At 46.0% G+C, this 18,380-nt stretch overlaps 1 protein-coding gene across 4 annotated transcripts in view; it reads left to right on the top strand.

Annotated features, from left to right (window-relative positions):
* The window catches only part of UNC13B (unc-13 homolog B), a 173,616-nt gene that overhangs the window by 131,431 nt on the left and 23,805 nt on the right, over window positions 1-18,380 (top strand). For all 4 annotated transcript variants that reach the window (XM_033238183.1, XM_033238185.1, XM_033238186.1 and 1 more), the window contains 10 exons: window positions 3,533-3,579; window positions 7,232-7,310; window positions 10,286-10,360; window positions 11,183-11,402; window positions 12,700-12,927; window positions 13,526-13,667; window positions 15,701-15,870; window positions 16,309-16,424; window positions 16,770-16,933; window positions 17,587-17,737. In XM_033238183.1, coding sequence (XP_033094074.1) covers window positions 3,533-3,579; window positions 7,232-7,310; window positions 10,286-10,360; window positions 11,183-11,402; window positions 12,700-12,927; window positions 13,526-13,667; window positions 15,701-15,870; window positions 16,309-16,424; window positions 16,770-16,933; window positions 17,587-17,737 — 1,392 coding nt within the window. The remainder of the gene's footprint in view (window positions 1-3,532; window positions 3,580-7,231; window positions 7,311-10,285; window positions 10,361-11,182; window positions 11,403-12,699; window positions 12,928-13,525; window positions 13,668-15,700; window positions 15,871-16,308; window positions 16,425-16,769; window positions 16,934-17,586; window positions 17,738-18,380) is intronic.

Here is an 18,380-nt window from a genome sequence, read left to right as displayed (position 1 = left end):
ACATTATCCTGGAGGGTTGGGATGTAGATATGGAAGAGATATGTCCCCATTCCAGGAAGTGTCTTTCTCATCTTTCCCACCTTCCTGGAGCTGTACTGTTTTGGAGGATTCCTGGTCAGATAGTCCAGGACAGGTGACGCATTAAGTAGGCAGAAATAGCTTGAAAAATTGGGAACCTGTGAATTCGATTCTTGAATTCTTCCCTCTACTTGTGATGTAATATCAATGGGCCTTTAAAAGAGAAAAGAATGTGGTGGGGCACTAATGGACCAAGGTGGGTGGACTTTCATTACAGAAAGAAGCCTGTTGGCCTATCCATGTATGGTCTAGAAGGCAGTGTAGACTCTGATGAATAGAAAAGGAGTAATCTTTATTTTTATCCTGTTATGGCTTTATTGGACCCTTCTGGAAATGTCAGTTTCCTTTAGAGTATTGTCCTGGGTTTGATAAATAATCAGATTTGGGATTGCAGTCATGGTTTTATCATCTAGATCACTGTGGTTTCTATTAGGAAAGCAGCCAGTCAATGCCCCCAGGCCTGTAGCCATTCAGCATCCTGGTCCTGGACTTAACTCTAGGCCCTACCCTGGCCCAACTTAATTTTGGGTCTGAGAAACAGGCCAAAGCTCATTGGGTGAATGCGTGGCCAAGCCTGCATTGCAAAATGGAAAAGGCTCAGCCACCAGGGTCTTTGGAGTTTGAGGTCTTACACCAGATCTAGAATAAGCTCATGTGGCTTCTGAGGAAGGAAATCACTCTGTGCTCAGCCAGCTTAGATAGCCTGTTGGAGTGGTCCTTGGTAACAAAGCTGGTCTTGCAGCCTTGCCAGCCTGACCCTTGATGCAGGCTACTTTGGAAAGGGGAAAAGGATGACTGGAACCCCTGGGTAGATTTTGTCCCTTGATTTAAGTAGCTCCAGGGATGTTCCAAACTAAAAAGCCTCGGCCAGCAAATACAGGTAGGAAGGATTCTGGAAGCCAGTCATCTGGGCTCTGTGAACTGCCTAGTTGTCTGGAGGACCTCTCCCTCTCTTCCATGTCCGTTGGAGTTTAGCTGGCATTTTCTTTGGGTTCCTTACTTATAGGACTGAATCTACTAACCTTTCTGCCCTTTTTTTCTGCTCTTTCTCTCCTTGCAGAAGGAAAGCGAGGAGCCCTTCAGGTTGTGCCTATGACCCTTTGGGTCCTTTTTTGTCTATTTCCCTCCCCTCCTTCCCGAGCACTGTGTGTGTGTGTGTGTGTGTGTGTGTGTGTGTGTGTGTGTGTACATGCACATGTGCGTGCATGATTTGTGCCTCTGAGCTTTGGCTCATGCAGTCTATTTTTCTGAAAAGCAGTTTGTGTGCATGCTTCTTGCTTGTGTGTGCTCCTGCAGATATCCCTGGAGCACATTGTGAGAATGTATGTGTACCAGCATGGATGTGCATTCAATGTAGCATGTGTGTGCTTATACTTATACCCAGTTTGACTCCCCCAGACACTGATTACCCTCCTTTTCTCCTCCTCTGCCTAGTGTGTGTCCATTTTCTACCTGTTGCTGCAAACTCTGGCATATGCTGTAAAACCTTGGCTGAGCCTAGCATGCGTGTGTACTTTGTATTTGAGAGCAGGCTTTGCTGCAGGCATTTCATGCCTCTTGCCTGAGGCCCTAAGTGTGAAGGTACTTGTGCTCTGAACAGGCTTCCTGACCTCTCAGTTGAGCACAGGCTTCTGTAGACCTATTGTGTGGTTTTCCAAAACCATATGAATGCATAGTATACTAATGCCCTGTGCTTGCAGGCACTGGCTTTTGAAGACCATGAGGATTTGCTTTGCCTGTGATTTGGGCCATAGTGAACACTGTGAATCCTCCTCAGATGAGTTTCTGCAGATCACTGTATACTCTGAAGCTTGTATTCAGAAGCCATAAGCCTAGGATCCATGCTCACCATGTGTTTCCTTCAGACACAAGTTGTATGTGCTGTGTGTGCAGGCTTTTGCAGACATATTGTTATCCCCTCTGAGCACAGGAAATGTGCATGATCTGAGCCAGGCTCTCAGAGACTTTTTGTGACTTTGTTTCCTTAAGCTCAGTGGTTTCTGGCAAATATCTCACTCTAAGTAGGAAATAAGAATCTGCTGAGTGTGGTGGCTATTGCCAGAGGGAAGATAAGTTCTGGTTGGTAAGATCTGGGGACTTAGGGATTGGCTCCCCCACACTCAACCCTCACCCCTTCCATAAGCAACCTTAGAAGACTTGCAGTTTTTCTGTTACTTCCCACCTACTGTTGTTTCTTCTATACTATCCTCATTGTCTTTTGCTTCAGCCACTTCTGGCTGCCTTTTGGACCTGGCCCTCCCATTACCAATATCATCCTACCTATAGAAAGGATAGGAGACAGATGGGGTGGAATGGGGGCTCTGGGCAGTAGAGAGATAGGCTTGATTAAAACATAGACAACCTAAGAGGAGTCTTAAATCCAAAATTCATGTGAGCCTACTGCTGACCCAGGTAATTCTCCCTTACTTTTCCATCACCGTTAGCTCTGTCCTATCTGTCCCTATTCTCCTTTGTATTGCCTCATTCTATCCATAACTTCTCCCCACTTCAGCTCTCCGAAACATCGCTCACTGTTCAAAGCTAAGCACCTTAATTTTGCCTCCCTTCTGGAGCTTATTTGCTCCAGGATAGTTAGGAGGCAGGGAAGTTGTTGGGAGTGGAAGAAAACAAGGAGGGGCAGGAAGCCCCAGACCTGTTAGCCTGAAAAAAGCATGTGCTATTGGGTCTCTGGAGCACTCTGGCAGCTTTGGAACTCTCTGCATGCCGCTTGAAGGATTTGCTTTTGTTTATTTTGTTTTCTTTTGGTACAGAAACCTTTAAAAGGTGATTTTTGAACTGTTCGCTTCCTTGAATTATTTGGTGCCTCAAGTTTTGACTTCTCATTCTAGGGCCTATAGAATTAACTAGAATGATAATCCAAGTGTCTACCCTGGGTTCTGTTGTTATATAGAATTTATTAAATGGAGAGAATATACTCAGTGTCAGTGAGTCAGGGGTTCAAGGCACCCAAACTAAATCCAACCACAAAATGAGATAGGAATCCAGAGAGACCAGGTCTGACTCTGGGACATTAAGGGAGTTTAGGAACATAGCTGGAAGAAGACTGGACTGTATATGAAGGTGCTGTTTTGCTTTAGTGAGGCCTGGAAGCCTACGTAGGCCCTTCTCCTGTGCTTGGTTTACTACTGTCTATACCAATGGCTCATATAAGAGTGATATGAGTTCTGCCATTCCAGTAGACTTCAGTCCTGGGACCTCAGTGAGCCAAAGCTCCCTTATGTCCTATTCACCAAGGAGACAGGTATACCACTCATTTCGGCAGCCTGCTTGTTGCCCTGGCTGATCAGGACATTGGTTTAGATGTCAGATAGGCTGTCACCACATGGTGAATGTGACTTACACTGCTCTGGGCTTGTATTCTGCTCGCTGCTTGGGTTACAGGCAATCTCCCATCTTTCCCAGGATCTAACTTGTTTCCTATCTCTTTTTAAAGATTCCAGATGATGGTGACCCCTCTCTGCCTCAGTGGCTCCCAGAAGGGTAAGTGATTCCCTGCAAGATTTCTGTGGATTGTATTCAGTATCTCTTGACGTTTTTAGCTTTTCCCTTGAGAAGCAGGGGAAAGAGCTTCATAAGCTGCATCCTGGGGAAGGAAAAGGTTCCACTATAGGTTGGTTGCTTCTCTGAGGCAGAGGAGAGAACTCTGCTGACGGATTCCTCGGACGCAGAAGAGGGATCTTTGCAGAATGGTTATGCTGGGGCAGGGGAGGGAGCTTTGGGGCCTTCTCATCCTTGGCTCTATAACTTCTGGTCCATCTTTTCATAGTGGTGATATACTCTTTAGGTAGAGCAAAGAGGAAATTAGAAAAATATCTGCATTTGGAAACATGTTCTTTTCATTTCTTTTGTTTTTTAATTTTCGTGGGTGCATAGTAGTCTATGTGTATGTGTCTACTTATGAGTTACATTAGATATTTTGATACAGGCATACAATGTATAATACTCACATCAGGGTAAATGGGGTATCCATCACTTCAAGCAGTTATCCTTTCTTTGTGTTACAATCCACTTATACTCTGTTATTTTAAAATGTGCAATAAATTGTTGTTGACTGTAGTCACCCTGCTGTGCTATCAGATACTAGACATTATTCATTCAGTCCATTCCATTGTTGATGGTGTGGCTGATTAAGTTACTCCCTAGACTTGGTCCTGTTCCAGCTGTTGTGAGTCATCTACTTATTCCATTCCACTGTAGTCAGGACATAAGTAACATCCCTTTCTGAGCTCTGTATGTTCTGTCTGTGCTTCTTGTTTGGGAGTTTCAGACCTATGTGATTGTACCAGAGTCATTTTAAGCTGCTCAATGTGTTATTAAAGAGAGAAGAGAGTTCAAGTACCTTCCCATTCCCCACTCCTTCCCACAAATATCACCAATTACTTATCTGTACCTTCCTTTTCCCTTTTTCCTACAAAGGCTTCTGACATCAGAATTTTCAGTAGTTGCTTCCTCTTGTGGCCAGGGAAGAAGAAAGATCAGGTAGATGATCTACTACATTTTTACATGCTCCTTTCCCTTGCAATTTGTTGTCTTTAAAAAAAAAAAAATTTTTTTTTAACTTTTGTTTTAGGATCGGGGTACATGTGCACATTTGTTACATAGTTAAACTCGTGTCACAGGGATTTGTTGTACAGATTATTTCATCACCCAAGTACTATAATAATAGTTATTTTTTCTGCTCCTCTCCCTCCTCCTACCCTTCACCCTCAAGTAGGCCCGTGTCTGTTGTCACCCTCTTTGTGTCCGTGTGTTCTCATGATTTAGCTCCCACTTACAAGAAAGAGCATGCAGTGTTTGGTTTTCTGTTTCTGCATTAGTTTGCCAAGAATAGTGGCCTCCAGCTCCAGCCGTGTTCCTGCAAAGGACATGATCTCGTTCTTTTTTATGGCTGCATAGTATTCTGCGGTGTATAAGTTCCATATTTTCTTTATGCAGTCTGTCGTTGATGGGCATTTAGCTTGATTCCATGTCTTTGCTATTGTGAATAATGCTGCAGTGAACATACTCATCCATCTGTCTTTATGGTAGAACACTTTATATTCCTTCTGGTATATACCCAATAATGGGATTGCTGAGTCGAATGGTGGTTCTGTTTTAGTTTTTTGAGGAATCACCACACTGCTTTCCACAATGGTTGAACTAATTTTACACTCCTACCAACAGTGTATAAGTGTTCTCTTTTCTCTGCAGTTTTGTCAGCATCTGTTTTTTTTTTTTTTTTTAGTTTGTCTTCTTTTAATCAAGGATGAATCATTGAATGAGCTACTGCCTTCTTTTATTGAAAGATTGTTTATGTTTAAAAAAAATTTATTGGCTTAAGAGATACATATTGTAGGCCGGGCGCGGTGGCTCAAGCCTGTAATCCCAGCACTTTGGGAGGCCGAGACGGGCGGATCACGAGGTCAGGAGATCGAGACCATCCTGGCTAACACAGTGAAACCCCGTCTCTACTAAAAATACAAAAAAAACTAGCCGGGCGAGGTGGCGGGCGCCTGTAGTCCCAGCTACTCGGGAGGCTGAGGCAGGAGAATGGCGTAAACCCGGGAGGCGGAGCTTGCAGTGAGCTGAGATCCAGCCACTGCACTCCAGTCCAGACGACAGAGCGAGACTCCGCCTCAAAAAAAAAAAAAAAAAAGAGATACATATTGTAGTTTCTGGAATTAGCTACAAAGTTGTGGCACCAGTTGCTTCAATGATCTTTAGTTTTTTTTCCTTCTAATAATTGTAAACTACATACATGTCAATGGGACATATCCAGACTATTTTTAAATGTAGCCATGCAGTAATTTTCTAAATAATTCCCTATTGTCTTTCTTCCTTTTGTTTCACCTTAGTCCTTAGAAGCTGTCCTAAGTATAGAACTTCCCTGGTCTGGTAATCTCATTAAAAACAAAGCTCACTGCCTATGTTCAGGGAGCTAGTTTATTAGAAATCAGCATATTGAATGGCCTGTTTCAACTTCTGGACTTGACCCAATTTGTGGTTCCATTCTTTGCCTAGATAGCTACAAGTACCTACCTTTTCTGTTGGAATATTTCTGTCTTTAGACCAGCTGTGGTATACAGCCCAGCTACCCAACTTTCCCAACCTCTTTCCTCTCATTAAGACCAGGTATATGAGTTCTTTTCATTAAGGCCAGAGAGGTTTTTGTTGCTCATCCATCTCATTTTATAGAAGTATCACCAAGGCCTAAAGTGAAGAAGGAATTTTGGGAGAAGACATAGTACATTAATAGAAGAACACAGTACATTAATAGAAGAACTGGAGTTAAAATCCAGGTTATCTCAGTGTAATTTCTTTTGGGTACATTTTCTGTTTTTATTGCATATTGTGATAAAAGAACAATAAAATTAATCAGTATAGAAAAGGTATAAAAGTTTTAGAAATGTTCAGCTGCTGTAGCTGTAATTTTTCCCCAGGCTCTATTGATGTGTCTGTAGGGCTAGGCCACACTTACAGAGTCCCTTTGCTGTTTCCTTCCTAAATGGTGTTTTGTTTTGTTTTTCTTCCCTTAAGTGGTCTTTTGGAAGTCTCCCATACCACCTCCCCTGCTTCCACTTGATTATGAGGGCTCCTTTCTCCATGGAGAGGGCTTTTCTTCAGGAGGCCTAGGTAGACAGAACTGGTGACTCTTTTGCTCTTGAATGGAGATGGTGTCCTTCTATGTGCCATTATCTGGTAGTCTTACTCACCTAGACTGTTGCCGTAGAGCCACCCTGTGGGTTCTGTTCTAGCACAGGCTTGGCAAAACTTATCTTTGAGGAGCAGTGTCTTTGCCTTGAGTTTGGGGAGAAGCTCTCTTGAGTGCCAATTACTACCTTGCCTTATGGAGCACAAAAGTGCCTTCAAATAAACCGAAATGCCTTGAACTATCACTGTGGGATAAAAGAGGCTCAGTCCTCAGCTGAAACTGTAAAAGACACTGAGGGGTACTGTGAGAACAGATTCTATTGCTCACTCTTCCATGGCTTTATTTCCCTGACTTTCTGTCTTCCCTTTCCGTCTCAAAGGCACATGATAGAGGTCAGTTCATCTTCCTCTGGGGAGAGGGAGAGCAAGGTGAATGGAACACTGAACACCAGTTAACTCAAAGCAAGACTGAAGGTCCTGACATATTTCCTTCTCTCCTCAGGCCAGCCGGAGGGCTCTATGGCATTGACAGCATGCCAGATTTACGCAGAAAGAAGCCACTGCCACTTGTCAGTGATCTGGTGAGTAAAGACTCTTGTGCAGGCATAGGCAGTAGCCTTGGGGTATCCCCCATTGGGCCTTGACAAGCTGTCAGGATTGGAAGTCGTCCATTTAATGACTCAAATGGGTCTGATGATCAACCATTTAAAGCCTTCTGAGACTTAGCAATGGCTTCACAGGGACTGTGTTCTACCTCACTCCCTAGTCAGAGTCCTGAATTTATTAGCTCAAGCTCCTATCTGGAATATTTGTGGCTTGGGCTCTCAAAGTTAGGATTTTGTGTCTTCCTGTAGGCATCTAGCTCTTACAGGTATCTCTACAGCCTTCTTTGATGACCTGTAATGGAAACTGCCTCCAGCCCTTGACCTAGATCATTGAGCTTGGTATGGGATGAGCATGACTGGAGCTTGATGCCTTCTTGGAAGTCAAGCAAAAGTTCTTCTCAAGACATAGGCTTTCGAGACTATCTCTGTAACCTAGTATCAGGCGCTGAGAGGCAATGATAAAAATTTGTGGAATTGAATTGAAACAGGCTTAAGAGTTAAAGCTGATCCCAGGGCCTCCATCCCATCTTCCCAGGATGACCAGAAGCCCCATTCTGGGTCATACCTTGTGAGGCACAAACAGCCCAAGGAATTTTCTGTAGCCTTGTGGGTAGTTGGGGGTGAAGTGAGGTCCAGGCTCTCTCAGAGCTCTAAAGCCAGAAATAGGGTGTAAGGGTTCAGTTAAACATGAACCCTTTTCCCTTACTACCATTTTCTGTTTCTGTTTTTCTTTTTTGCTCTCTATTCTATCTATTGTTTTTCCTATCCACTCCTCTTCCCTCTTCCCCATTTCCTGCTCCACTAGTTTCTCCCTCCTTAGTTGACTGAATGAAAGTATCATCTGCGATTTTCTCTTCATCATTTTTCTTCCCTTCCATTATTTCTTTTTTTTTTTTTTTCTAGGCTGGAGTGTAGTGGCCGGATCCTGGCTCGCTGCAAGCTCTGCCTCCCGGGTTCACGCCATTCTCCTGCCTCAGCCTCCCGAGTAGCTGGGACTACAGGCGCCCGCCACCTCGCCCGGCTAGTTTTTTGTATTTTTTAGCAGAGACGGGGTTTCACCATGTTAGCCAGGATGGTCTCGATCTCCTGACCTTGTGATCCGCCCGTCTCGGCCTCCCAAAGTGCTGAGATTACAGGCTTGAGCCACTGCGCCCGGCCCATTATTTCTTACCATTTGTTCATCTTCTCCTTTCTCTCTCTTCCTCCCTCCCTCCCTCCCTCCCTCCCTCCCTCCCTTCCTTCCTTCCTTCCTTCCTTCCTTCCTTCCTTTCGACAGCATCCCACTGTGTTGCCCAGGCTGGCCTCAAACTCCCAGGCTCAAGTGATCCTCCTGCCTCAGCTTCCCAAAGTGTTGGGATTACAGGCGTGAGCCACCATGCCCGACTCCTCCTTTCTAATGTACCTCTTCTTCTACCAGCTCTTCATCTAGCTGGTTGAAGATAAATTCTGATGCCATCTCTTCTTCAATACCATTTTCCTTTCCTTAATGTCTCTCATCTCCTCTTTTTTCTCTTCCTTTTCTTCCTACTTTTTTTCCTTGTCCTTTCTCACTCTTTGCCCACAAAGCAAGTATCCAGTTTATTTCTTGCTCTCCCTCTCTGTCTTTTGCTCTATCTTTGGCTTTATGGCATAATACTCCTTAGAGTAGGTACTCTAGGCTTTGGGTCCTAGCCAGTGGTCTGGGTTGAAGACGGTTTTTAGTGGACAGAAGCAGAGTGGATTGGGAAATGATTTGCACTATAGGGAAGAACCTCTCAGTTGCCTCTGAAAGTTTTCATGCCTTTTCGGGTCTTTAACATCATGTTGTTCCTTTCTCTGCTGTCCTCTACACAGGCTATGGTGAGTGTCTCTGGAGCCCTTTCCCATCCTCTTTAAAAGTCTGCATCCCTGGCCGGGTGCAGTGGCTCACGCCTGTAATCCCAACACTTTGGAAGGCTGAGGCGGGTGGATCATGAGGTCAGGAGTTCAAGACCAGCCTGACCAACATAGTGAAACCCTGTCTCTACTAAAAATACAAAAAAATTAGCTGGCAGTGGTGGCGGGTGCCTGTAATCTCAGCTACTTGTGAGGCTGAGGCAGGAGAATCACTTGAACTTGGGAGGCGGAGGTTGCAATGAGCTGAGATCGCACCACTGTACTCCAGCCTGGGTGACAGTGCAAGACTCCGTCTCAAAACAAACAAAAAAAGTCCGCATCCCAAATCACTTGGGCCCTTTCCAGCTGTTCCACCTGCTCAGGCTGATATTATGACTTCTGTCTTCTCAGTGTCCTCTGCCTTAAGGAACCCATGTGCCTCTCCAGAGGCTGCCCCTAAAGCTTGGGCTTGGCAGATACATGGGGCCCCCTATGCAAGAGCGTGGCTAGAAAGGTAACCCCAGCTTTCAGACTTAACTCCCTGTCCTGCTTGATTTGACTGAGGCTTCAATGCCCCTTTCACTTGCCAAGTGCCCTACATGTAGGCCTGCCGGCCTCTGCAGCCACCAAGGGATTATGTGGGCTTGGGGAGGTGCCAAGGTATAGAGGTTACCATGGAATCATTTTTCTCCATAATGGCTCTTGAATGTGACTCTGACAGAGTTGTGTGTCTCTGTTATTCTTAATTACCTGTTTTCTACTATAGTTCTAAGCTTTTCATTTTCCTTTTCCTTCCCATAAACAAGGAGTTTCTGTGGGGTAGGACACTAAGAAGAGTGAGGGAAAAAGAAACTCTTTGGATGATAGATACCCTGAAGAAAGTGCTGTTCTAACATAGAGAAGCCCTGAGGGCCTTGGGTTTTGCATCTTAACCTGGGACACTTGTCACCTGTTAAGGCCATTGCTGTGAGTGACAATAAAAATAGAAAGTACTGTAGTAAGCTATAGTCAAGTGGCTTTGGTCACTGAAGCTCCCTTCCCAGGACTTTGCCAGCCCTTGGTGGTGGTCAGGGCTAACAGTAGATCTTCCCTCACAGTCACTGGTCCAGTCTCGGAAGGCAGGAATCACTTCTGCAATGGCTACACGCACTTCTCTTAAGGACGAAGAGCTGGTAAGTGACCCATGTGCTTTCATAAGTCCACTGGCCTCAGGACTGGTGATCATCTCTGTAGCCATGCAATTAATAACTGGGAATTCTGGAAATTCAAGAGTGCTGGGCACACATTGCTGATGAAAAAGACAGATAGCATCAGGTGTTAGTTTTCCACAGTGGGTAAGGCTCTAGGCGAGTCTAGATCAGAGAGTAAGCCCAAGTCTCATGTTGAAGGGTGTGACCACTGAACTCAGGGTTTTATGATGGACCAAGTACCTTCTGTTTTCTTAGAAAGTGTAAATGCTGAAACAAGGCTCAGATCCAGCATCAGGTCCAACCTGTGTTGGACAACCAGGAGCACACTATATTGTGGGCCTCATTCTGCTAGGCTGGACTATGGGCTGGGCCAGGATAGAGCATCTTCTTCATTGCCAGAGGAGACACGAAATCAAGGTCCTGATTGTCCCACAGGGTCTCAGTTCTGGTATCTCCCTGCAGAATCCAAAAGTCATGGGGACCAGGCATGGTGGCTTACGCCTGTGATCCCAGCACTTTGGGAGACCGAGGCAGGTGGATCACTTGAGGTCAGGAGTTCGACAAGCCTGAACAACATGGTGAAACCCCGTCTCTACTAAAAATACAAAAATTAGCCAGGCGTGGTAGCATGTGCATGTAATCCCAGCTACTCGGGGGCTGAGGCATGAGAATTGCTTGAACCTGGGAGGTGGAGGTTGCAGTGAGCTGAGATCGCAGCACTGCACTCCAGCCTGGGCAACAGAGCAAGACTGTCTCAAAGCAAACAAAAAACAAAAATCATGGGATGGGGTATGTATCTTTCAGAAATCCCACGTGTATAAGAAAACCCTGCAGGCCTTAATCTACCCCATTTCGTGCACCACTCCTCACAACTTTGAGGTCTGGACAGCCACTACCCCAACCTACTGCTATGAGTGTGAAGGCCTGCTCTGGGGCATTGCCCGGCAGGGCATGCGCTGCAGTGAATGTGGAGTCAAGTGTCACGAGAAGTGCCAGGACCTGCTCAATGCTGACTGCCTGCAGCGTGAGTGCCCTGTGGGGTGAGGGGCAGGGAGTGGGGCAGTAGGGGCTCTGCAGGGGCTCTCCAAAATAGTCTGTGGCAAAGAGCTGGGATGGCTGAAGCAATCATTCCCCCAGTCCATCTGATTCTGAAACCCTATCCATTTCATTCTCCCAGTCCACCTGATTCTGAAACCCTATCCATTTCAGAGAAGGTAGGATTCTGAATCAAGGAGCCTTGCCTTTCCAAATAACAGATCTTACACTACCTTCTTAAGCACCTTTAGGAAAAATTATTTGAGCTTTCTGTGGCCTTCTAATGTAGCTAGAATCTCTTCTAGGATTCTGTTGATCCCAGAGACTGAGCTTTACAGTGTATACAGCACAGCGGCCTTATAGTCCAAATGACAAAAGCATCAGGATCTGAGACTAATGAGAGGAAAGAAATAGAGTTTTGTGGGGTTCCAGGCCCCACAGAGGAACCTCCCGAAGCCTAGAATCTAGGACTCAGGGAAGGCAGCATTCATTGCTTGTTTTTAGACAATAGTGCCAGAAATAGAAGTGTCAAATGAATCTGATAGATGTCCAAGAGGAGAGTATGCCAGACCCCCACAGCCTTGGCTAAATATATGACTTGTCCTGCCATGATGGAGTGGGGAGAATAGGAGCAGGAAAAGCAACAAGTTCTTGTCAGAGAAAATGGTAGGGGTCAAAGTTTATTTCTCCTTGCTACCCTCCTACTTTGCTTGCACTCACTGTGGCTGAACCCCAGGAAAAGCAGGGGTGAAGGAAGTGGAAACTATTTTCCTGCCCTCCAGACCTCCCAGGTATTACCGACAAGCCAGGCTGTAGCACTGAAAGCTTTAAGGATTGTGCTAGGAGAAGGGAAGGTCACCTCTAGACAGACCCACAAGTACTTCATTATCCCAAGAGTAGCTATGACATATAAAAGGGGACCAGGGAGAGGCCTTGAGAAATTATTCATAGAAAATGCCCTTTGAAGAGCCTCAAATTGGTGCCAGTGGCATGGCTAAGTTAAACATGAAGAGACAGGTAGGACAGAGTCAGCAGAAGAGATGGGCTCTGAAAAGACTGCCTGAAGACAAATGCTAGTAATGACTTGGCCAAAACCTATCATGAAGAGGTGGCAAGTACAGGTTCCAGAGGGCCCTTGCCTTAATTGCTGAGAAGTAGCAACCAGGCTGGCTGCATAGTTTCTCCACTGCTCTGCAGCCTCTCCTGGGCCCCATTCCTCAGCTCAACCCTTGGTCTGGTAGGTGACCTGTTGCTTAATCCTAATTTCTGTTCCTGGCCACGTTCAGGGGCTGCAGAAAAGAGCTGTAAACATGGAGCTGAGGACCGGACCCAGAACATTATCATGGCCATGAAGGACCGCATGAAGATCCGAGAGCGAAATAAGCCAGAGATCTTTGAAGTTATCCGGGACGTCTTCACAGTGAGCAAAGCTGCCCATGTGCAGCAGATGAAAACAGTGAAGCAGAGTGTACTGGATGGCACCTCCAAATGGTCGGCCAAGATCACCATTACTGGTGAGCAGGCCACAGTTTGAGGGGACAGGAAGGCCTGGGCTATGGGGAGGAGCCTGGGGAAGAAGCATCCTGAGCATGAGAGAGCAAGGGATTGGGAAGAAAGAAAAAGGAAATCACTGGGAAGGAAAGCCCTCATTATTCATCACTCCTCCTTACCTAGACCCTGGTGCCGGAGAGGCAAGACTGCTATCTGCAAACAACATGAACCATAATACAAGGATTTGCTAACAACCTAACACTGTAGATTGGTTAACAGTTTGATATTACAAGAGGTGGGGGGAGGGGGAAGGGGAAGGGCAGGGGACCAGGGAGTAGTCAACCGGTGGTTTGCTAACTGGGTGGGGCTAAAGCATGTATATATCAGAGGGTATAAGGACCAATGTAGAGACAAGTGGTCAGTTAGGGGTTGGGTAGGGAGATGGGATGCTTGGGCTTTAAAGGAAAGGCTTGTGGCCCAGGACGAAGAATAAATATGGAGGAATGGGATTACGGTGTCTGTGCAAGGAGCATAGACTGCTCTAAGATGGAGAGCATATGAGTAGTGCTGTGGAGGGCTTCTGACCGACTCTGAAGCCTCCTGTACATGCTTGGGTTGCAGTGGTGTGTGCCCAGGGCCTACAAGCCAAGGATAAAACAGGATCCAGTGACCCTTACGTGACTGTGCAAGTCGGCAAAACCAAGAAGCGTACCAAGACCATTTTTGGAAACTTGAATCCTGTTTGGGAGGAAAAGTTCCATTTGTAAGTCACAGAGAGCTTTGTCTTACCTGGGACTATGTGTATTGGGGGAGCAGGATCACATCCTGCCATTCTGGGCTTGAGCTTGAAGATTGGGCAAAGGCAGGGGAGAAAAATCCATTTCTCACATGCTTTGCTCAGGCATCAGCCATTCTTTCTCCGGTTTTCTTCTCATGACCTGTTGTGTCAGGGTTACTATGCCCATGCCCTGTCTTCACCAGGGCTATTAAAGGGGCCCTAGGGCACCCCATCCTGCTTTTTCTAGCAGTAGAAAGATTTTACTACTTTACTGCTCAGTGACAGAACCAGGGACTGACTGCCTTATTGTACCTCCTACCCTTGCCTAGGAAGGTACAGTAGGGTTAGGCTCTCGTAAGGAAGGCTGTTATACAGAGTGGGGAGGGAGTGTCCTTGTCCTAAAACTGGGTAATTCTGGCTTGAAAGTGGAAATCTGGGTTCTGAAGTTGCTGTTTCCCATAAAGGTAGTGTTTCTTCCTGCCTCAGCTTCTACCCTCACTGATTTTTTTATTATCTCACTTTCTTACAAACTATTTCTTATGACAGTAAAGGATGGTTATTGAAAAATGACAAACTAATATCTGGAGAATCGACATGCTTTATCACTCCCCAGTAAGGCCTAGGGTCCAGATTTTGGATTTGAATCAGCCAAGCAGGCTGGCTATGTAGAGGCCTCCTTCTGTTGGCTCCTCAGAAGATTCAGGTAGAAAGGGATTAGGGCCAGCACGGTGGCTCACACCTGTAATCCCAGCACTTTGGGAGGCCGAGGCAGGTGGATCACCTGAGGCCAGGAGTTCCAGACCAGACTGGCTAATGTGGCAAAACCCCATATCTACTAAAAATACAAAAATGAACTGGGCATGGTGGCAGGCACCTATAGTCCCAGCTTACTCGGGAGGCTGAGGGAAGAGAATCCCCTGAACCTAGGAGGTGGACGTAGCAGTGCACCAAGATCACGCCACTGCACTCCAGCCTGGTGACAGAGTGAGACTCCGTCTCAAAAAAAAAAAAAAAAAAAAAAAAGATTAGGATATAGTAAAATTAATCTCTAATCCAGAGATAATATTAATAGCTACTAGGAGAAGCACCTGTTTGAGAATCTGAATAGTTCCTGCTTGAATTCTTCTTATGACTAATTTAAAATCAACTAGCTCTTGGTCGTTTTTGCCCACTTTTAGTAAACAGTTTTTTAAGCTCATTTTCTGTACAAGACACTATGCATAAAATAGTGTATCTACAAATGAATAGAACAATCCCTGGCTTCAAGAAGCTCATTGTTGATTTGTCTATTATCTTCCCACAGAGTGGTGGTTATACTGTAATATTATAATGGAATGTGGAAAGATGTCATAAGAACATAGGGAAAGGAACAGCAAATTTTGCCAGTTACAACTTTTGGGTGAAACAACAGAACCCAGAAAGCAACGGTTGGAGAGGACAGCTTGAGAGAAGACCTGGGAAATCTTTCTCCAAAGCAAACCTGATAGAGGAGATGACATTTCAATGGGATATGATAGGATAATATAGAAGCTCACCAAGCACATAGTTAGGCAGATGGGGGAGTTAGATAGAAAGCTAAACAGTTATAACTATATGGGCCTACCATGGACATGTGTAGCACCTTTACTCACTTCATGTCTTAGGCTCTGAGGATGGAGCTAGCAGTTGCTTCCTGGAGCTCCGTGGCATATCTAGCTATTTTCCTCTTGGTGTTGCTGATACAGCTAGCTGTATAGGAAGTCAGAATTGACCTGAATTACTCTTCCCTCCACCCCTTGCCCTTTGTTCTAGGACAATAAGAACTGTACAGTAGTAGATAGAGCCACCCAGGCCGAGGAATGAAGAGTCATTTGCTGGGATAGCCCAACTTTTTTGGAACTTTAGTACTGCTGTCCTCTGACTTCTCCTCTTCCAGGGCCTCAAGTGCAGCTGTCAGAGCTTTTGGGAGGGAATAGGAAGTAACAGGATTTGGCGCTACTGGGTCTGCCCCTAACAGAGCCTGCCTAATTCTCTCACAGTGAGTGCCACAACTCCTCTGACCGCATTAAGGTGCGTGTGTGGGATGAGGATGATGACATCAAGTCAAGAGTAAAGCAACGCCTAAAGCGAGAGTCCGATGATTTCCTCGGCCAAACCATCATTGAGGTTCGGACCCTAAGTGGCGAGATGGACGTCTGGTACAACTTGGGTGAGGAAACTGGACCCAAGAAAGTTGCTTGGAAGGGAGAGCATGAAGGGGACCTGGGAATAGTCCTTCTACCAAAACCACCATCTATCCCCAAAGCATATCTCTATACAGAGCCCGTCTTACCTGCAAAGAACTGACTGTGGGGAGGGATGGGGGACAGAGGAGTGGCAGTGGCTGCAACTCACTCTGGCTGAATGTTCTCTAGGTTTCAGAAGGCCCGTTAATCTTCATACTAGTGCCTTTGTCCCCCCTCCACACTCCTGTTCTCCTACCCAGCTAGTTCAAGGGTATTTGTGGAATATATGGTCACTGGAATGATTCACCCTATATGGTGAGTCCTTGGCTTGGCCCCTTCTTTTCCTTGGGTAAAGCCAGAATGGAACTATCTATGCTGTCTAGTTGCATTGGTGTCAATCTCCAGTCTTCTTTCCTTCCTAGAGAAGAGGACAGACAAATCAGCCGTCTCAGGGGCTATCCGACTACAAATCAGTGTGGAGATCAAGGGGGAGGAGAAAGTAGCCCCATACCACGTGCAGTATACGTGTCTCCATGAGGTGAGCCAGCCCTTGGTAGGTGGGGGATCAGAAAGCAGTGCTGGGAGAGGCCTGTGGCCGTAAGTAGGATTGCTAGGTGGTTGGAGATCCGAGGCCCGTTTTAAATTTTATCCTTGACTCACTCTGCTACCCTGGAGAGGCCAAGTGATTGAACCCAGACTGCATTCTCTTCCACTAATGTGAGAACAGCCTATTGGAACCATAGAAGGAACTGAGCAATGACTGGAAGAACAGAATTTCTGTGGAACCTTCCTTATTCACATTCTCCTGGGCTTTACCACCAAGTTTGTTTTTGTTTTTCATATGTATTTAACCCATTCCCTTTCTCTGCTCTGTCTTCTGCAGAACCTTTTCCATTACCTCACAGACATTCAGGGCAGTGGAGGAGTCCGTATCCCTGAAGCTCGAGGAGATGATGCCTGGAAGGTGTACTTTGATGAGACAGCCCAAGAAATTGTGGATGAATTTGCCATGCGTTATGGCATTGAGTCCATATATCAGGCCATGACGTGAGTCTCTGCTGGGGCGCTGGGAAGTGGCTACTAATCGCTGGGGTGGCTAACTAAGGCACACTGACATGGTGGGCAGGTCCTTAGTGGGTTAGCATGCAGTGATTCCTTTCCTTTCCTCTCTGAGCTGGGTGGGATAGTTCTGTACCCCAAGGCAAGAAGGGTATACGTAGAAAGGGAATGTTTTGTCAGTAACTCACAGAAAAGGGAATGTTTTGTCAGTAACTGCCTCAGAGTTGAGGGAACTCTGCAGGGAAAAAGGCATGTGAGAGTATGCAAGGACAAATCTGCCTAGACATCACAGGCCTGAGCAGACAGGATATGTGTGCTCATGTACATGTGTTGGTGATAGCCGGTCTGGCCTAGACTGGCCTAGGGGTCAAAGAGGACACTAAACTGCAGGGAAAGCAGCTGTGTGTGGAGTCAATCAAGACTCTTTAAATGGGAATTCCAGATTGCTATGAGAAGCAGAGTAGCCTTTCTGTCAGTGATGCTGCCCCTAGAGCTGTGCACAGAAAGCAGCCCTAGGCAAGCAGAGGCAGCAGTTGCCCTGACTGTGCTTCACTTAGCCCATAAACTCTTAATGAGTTCCTGCTTGGCTTTTGCTGCAAGCCCTGAAGAGTCTTTGAGGCTGAGGGTGCTGTGTTTTTCAGGCACTTTGCATGTTTATCATCCAAGTACATGTGTCCTGGTGTGCCAGCAGTGATGAGCACCTTACTGGCCAACATCAATGCCTACTATGCCCACACAACTGCCTCTACCAATGTCTCTGCCTCTGATCGCTTCGCAGCCTCCAACTTTGGGGTAAGTATCATGTAAACACGTATGTCTGCATTGATTACCAATTAATAAAGTTTGATTTTCCTTTTTTCTCTTCGAGACAGAGTCTCGCTCTGTTGCCCAGGCTGGAGTGCAGTGGCGCAATCTTGGCTCACTGCAACCTCCACCTCCTGGGTTCAAGCAATTCTCCTGCCTCAGCCTCCTGAGTAGCTGGAATTACAGGCGCATGCCACCACGCCTGGCTAATTTTTTTTTTTTTTTTTAGCAGAGACGGTGTTTCACCATGTTGGTCAGGCTGGCCTCGAACTTCTGACCTTGTGATCCACCCACCTTGGCCTCCCAAAGTGTTGGGATTACAGGCTTGAGCCACCGCACTCGGCCAAGTTTGATTTTTCTTGGCTGGTCCTGTAGAGTTGCTTGATGTGCTTAAAATTCAGGTAGCTTCCATTTTGATAGATGAACCTTGTTTCCTTATGGGTATGCAGACTATACTAATAGCCTCTCCACAGACACAGATAAGAGAAGGTGGTTGCGGGTGGTACCACCTGGGCTTGGCCAGAATCTCTCTGGGCCAACAACTTGGTTGAGTTACCATATTCTTCCATATTCTTTAGTCTTGCAGGTCCACAAATGGACTTTTAAAAATCTTGTTCAATCTGTCTGTGAC

Source organism: Trachypithecus francoisi, unplaced genomic scaffold, assembly GCF_009764315.1.
Source record: "Trachypithecus francoisi isolate TF-2019V2 unplaced genomic scaffold, Tfra_2.0 Lachesis_group16, whole genome shotgun sequence".
In the NCBI taxonomy this organism is placed as follows: domain Eukaryota; kingdom Metazoa; phylum Chordata; class Mammalia; order Primates; family Cercopithecidae; genus Trachypithecus; species Trachypithecus francoisi.
This window is presented reverse-complemented; position numbering and strand designations above follow the sequence as displayed.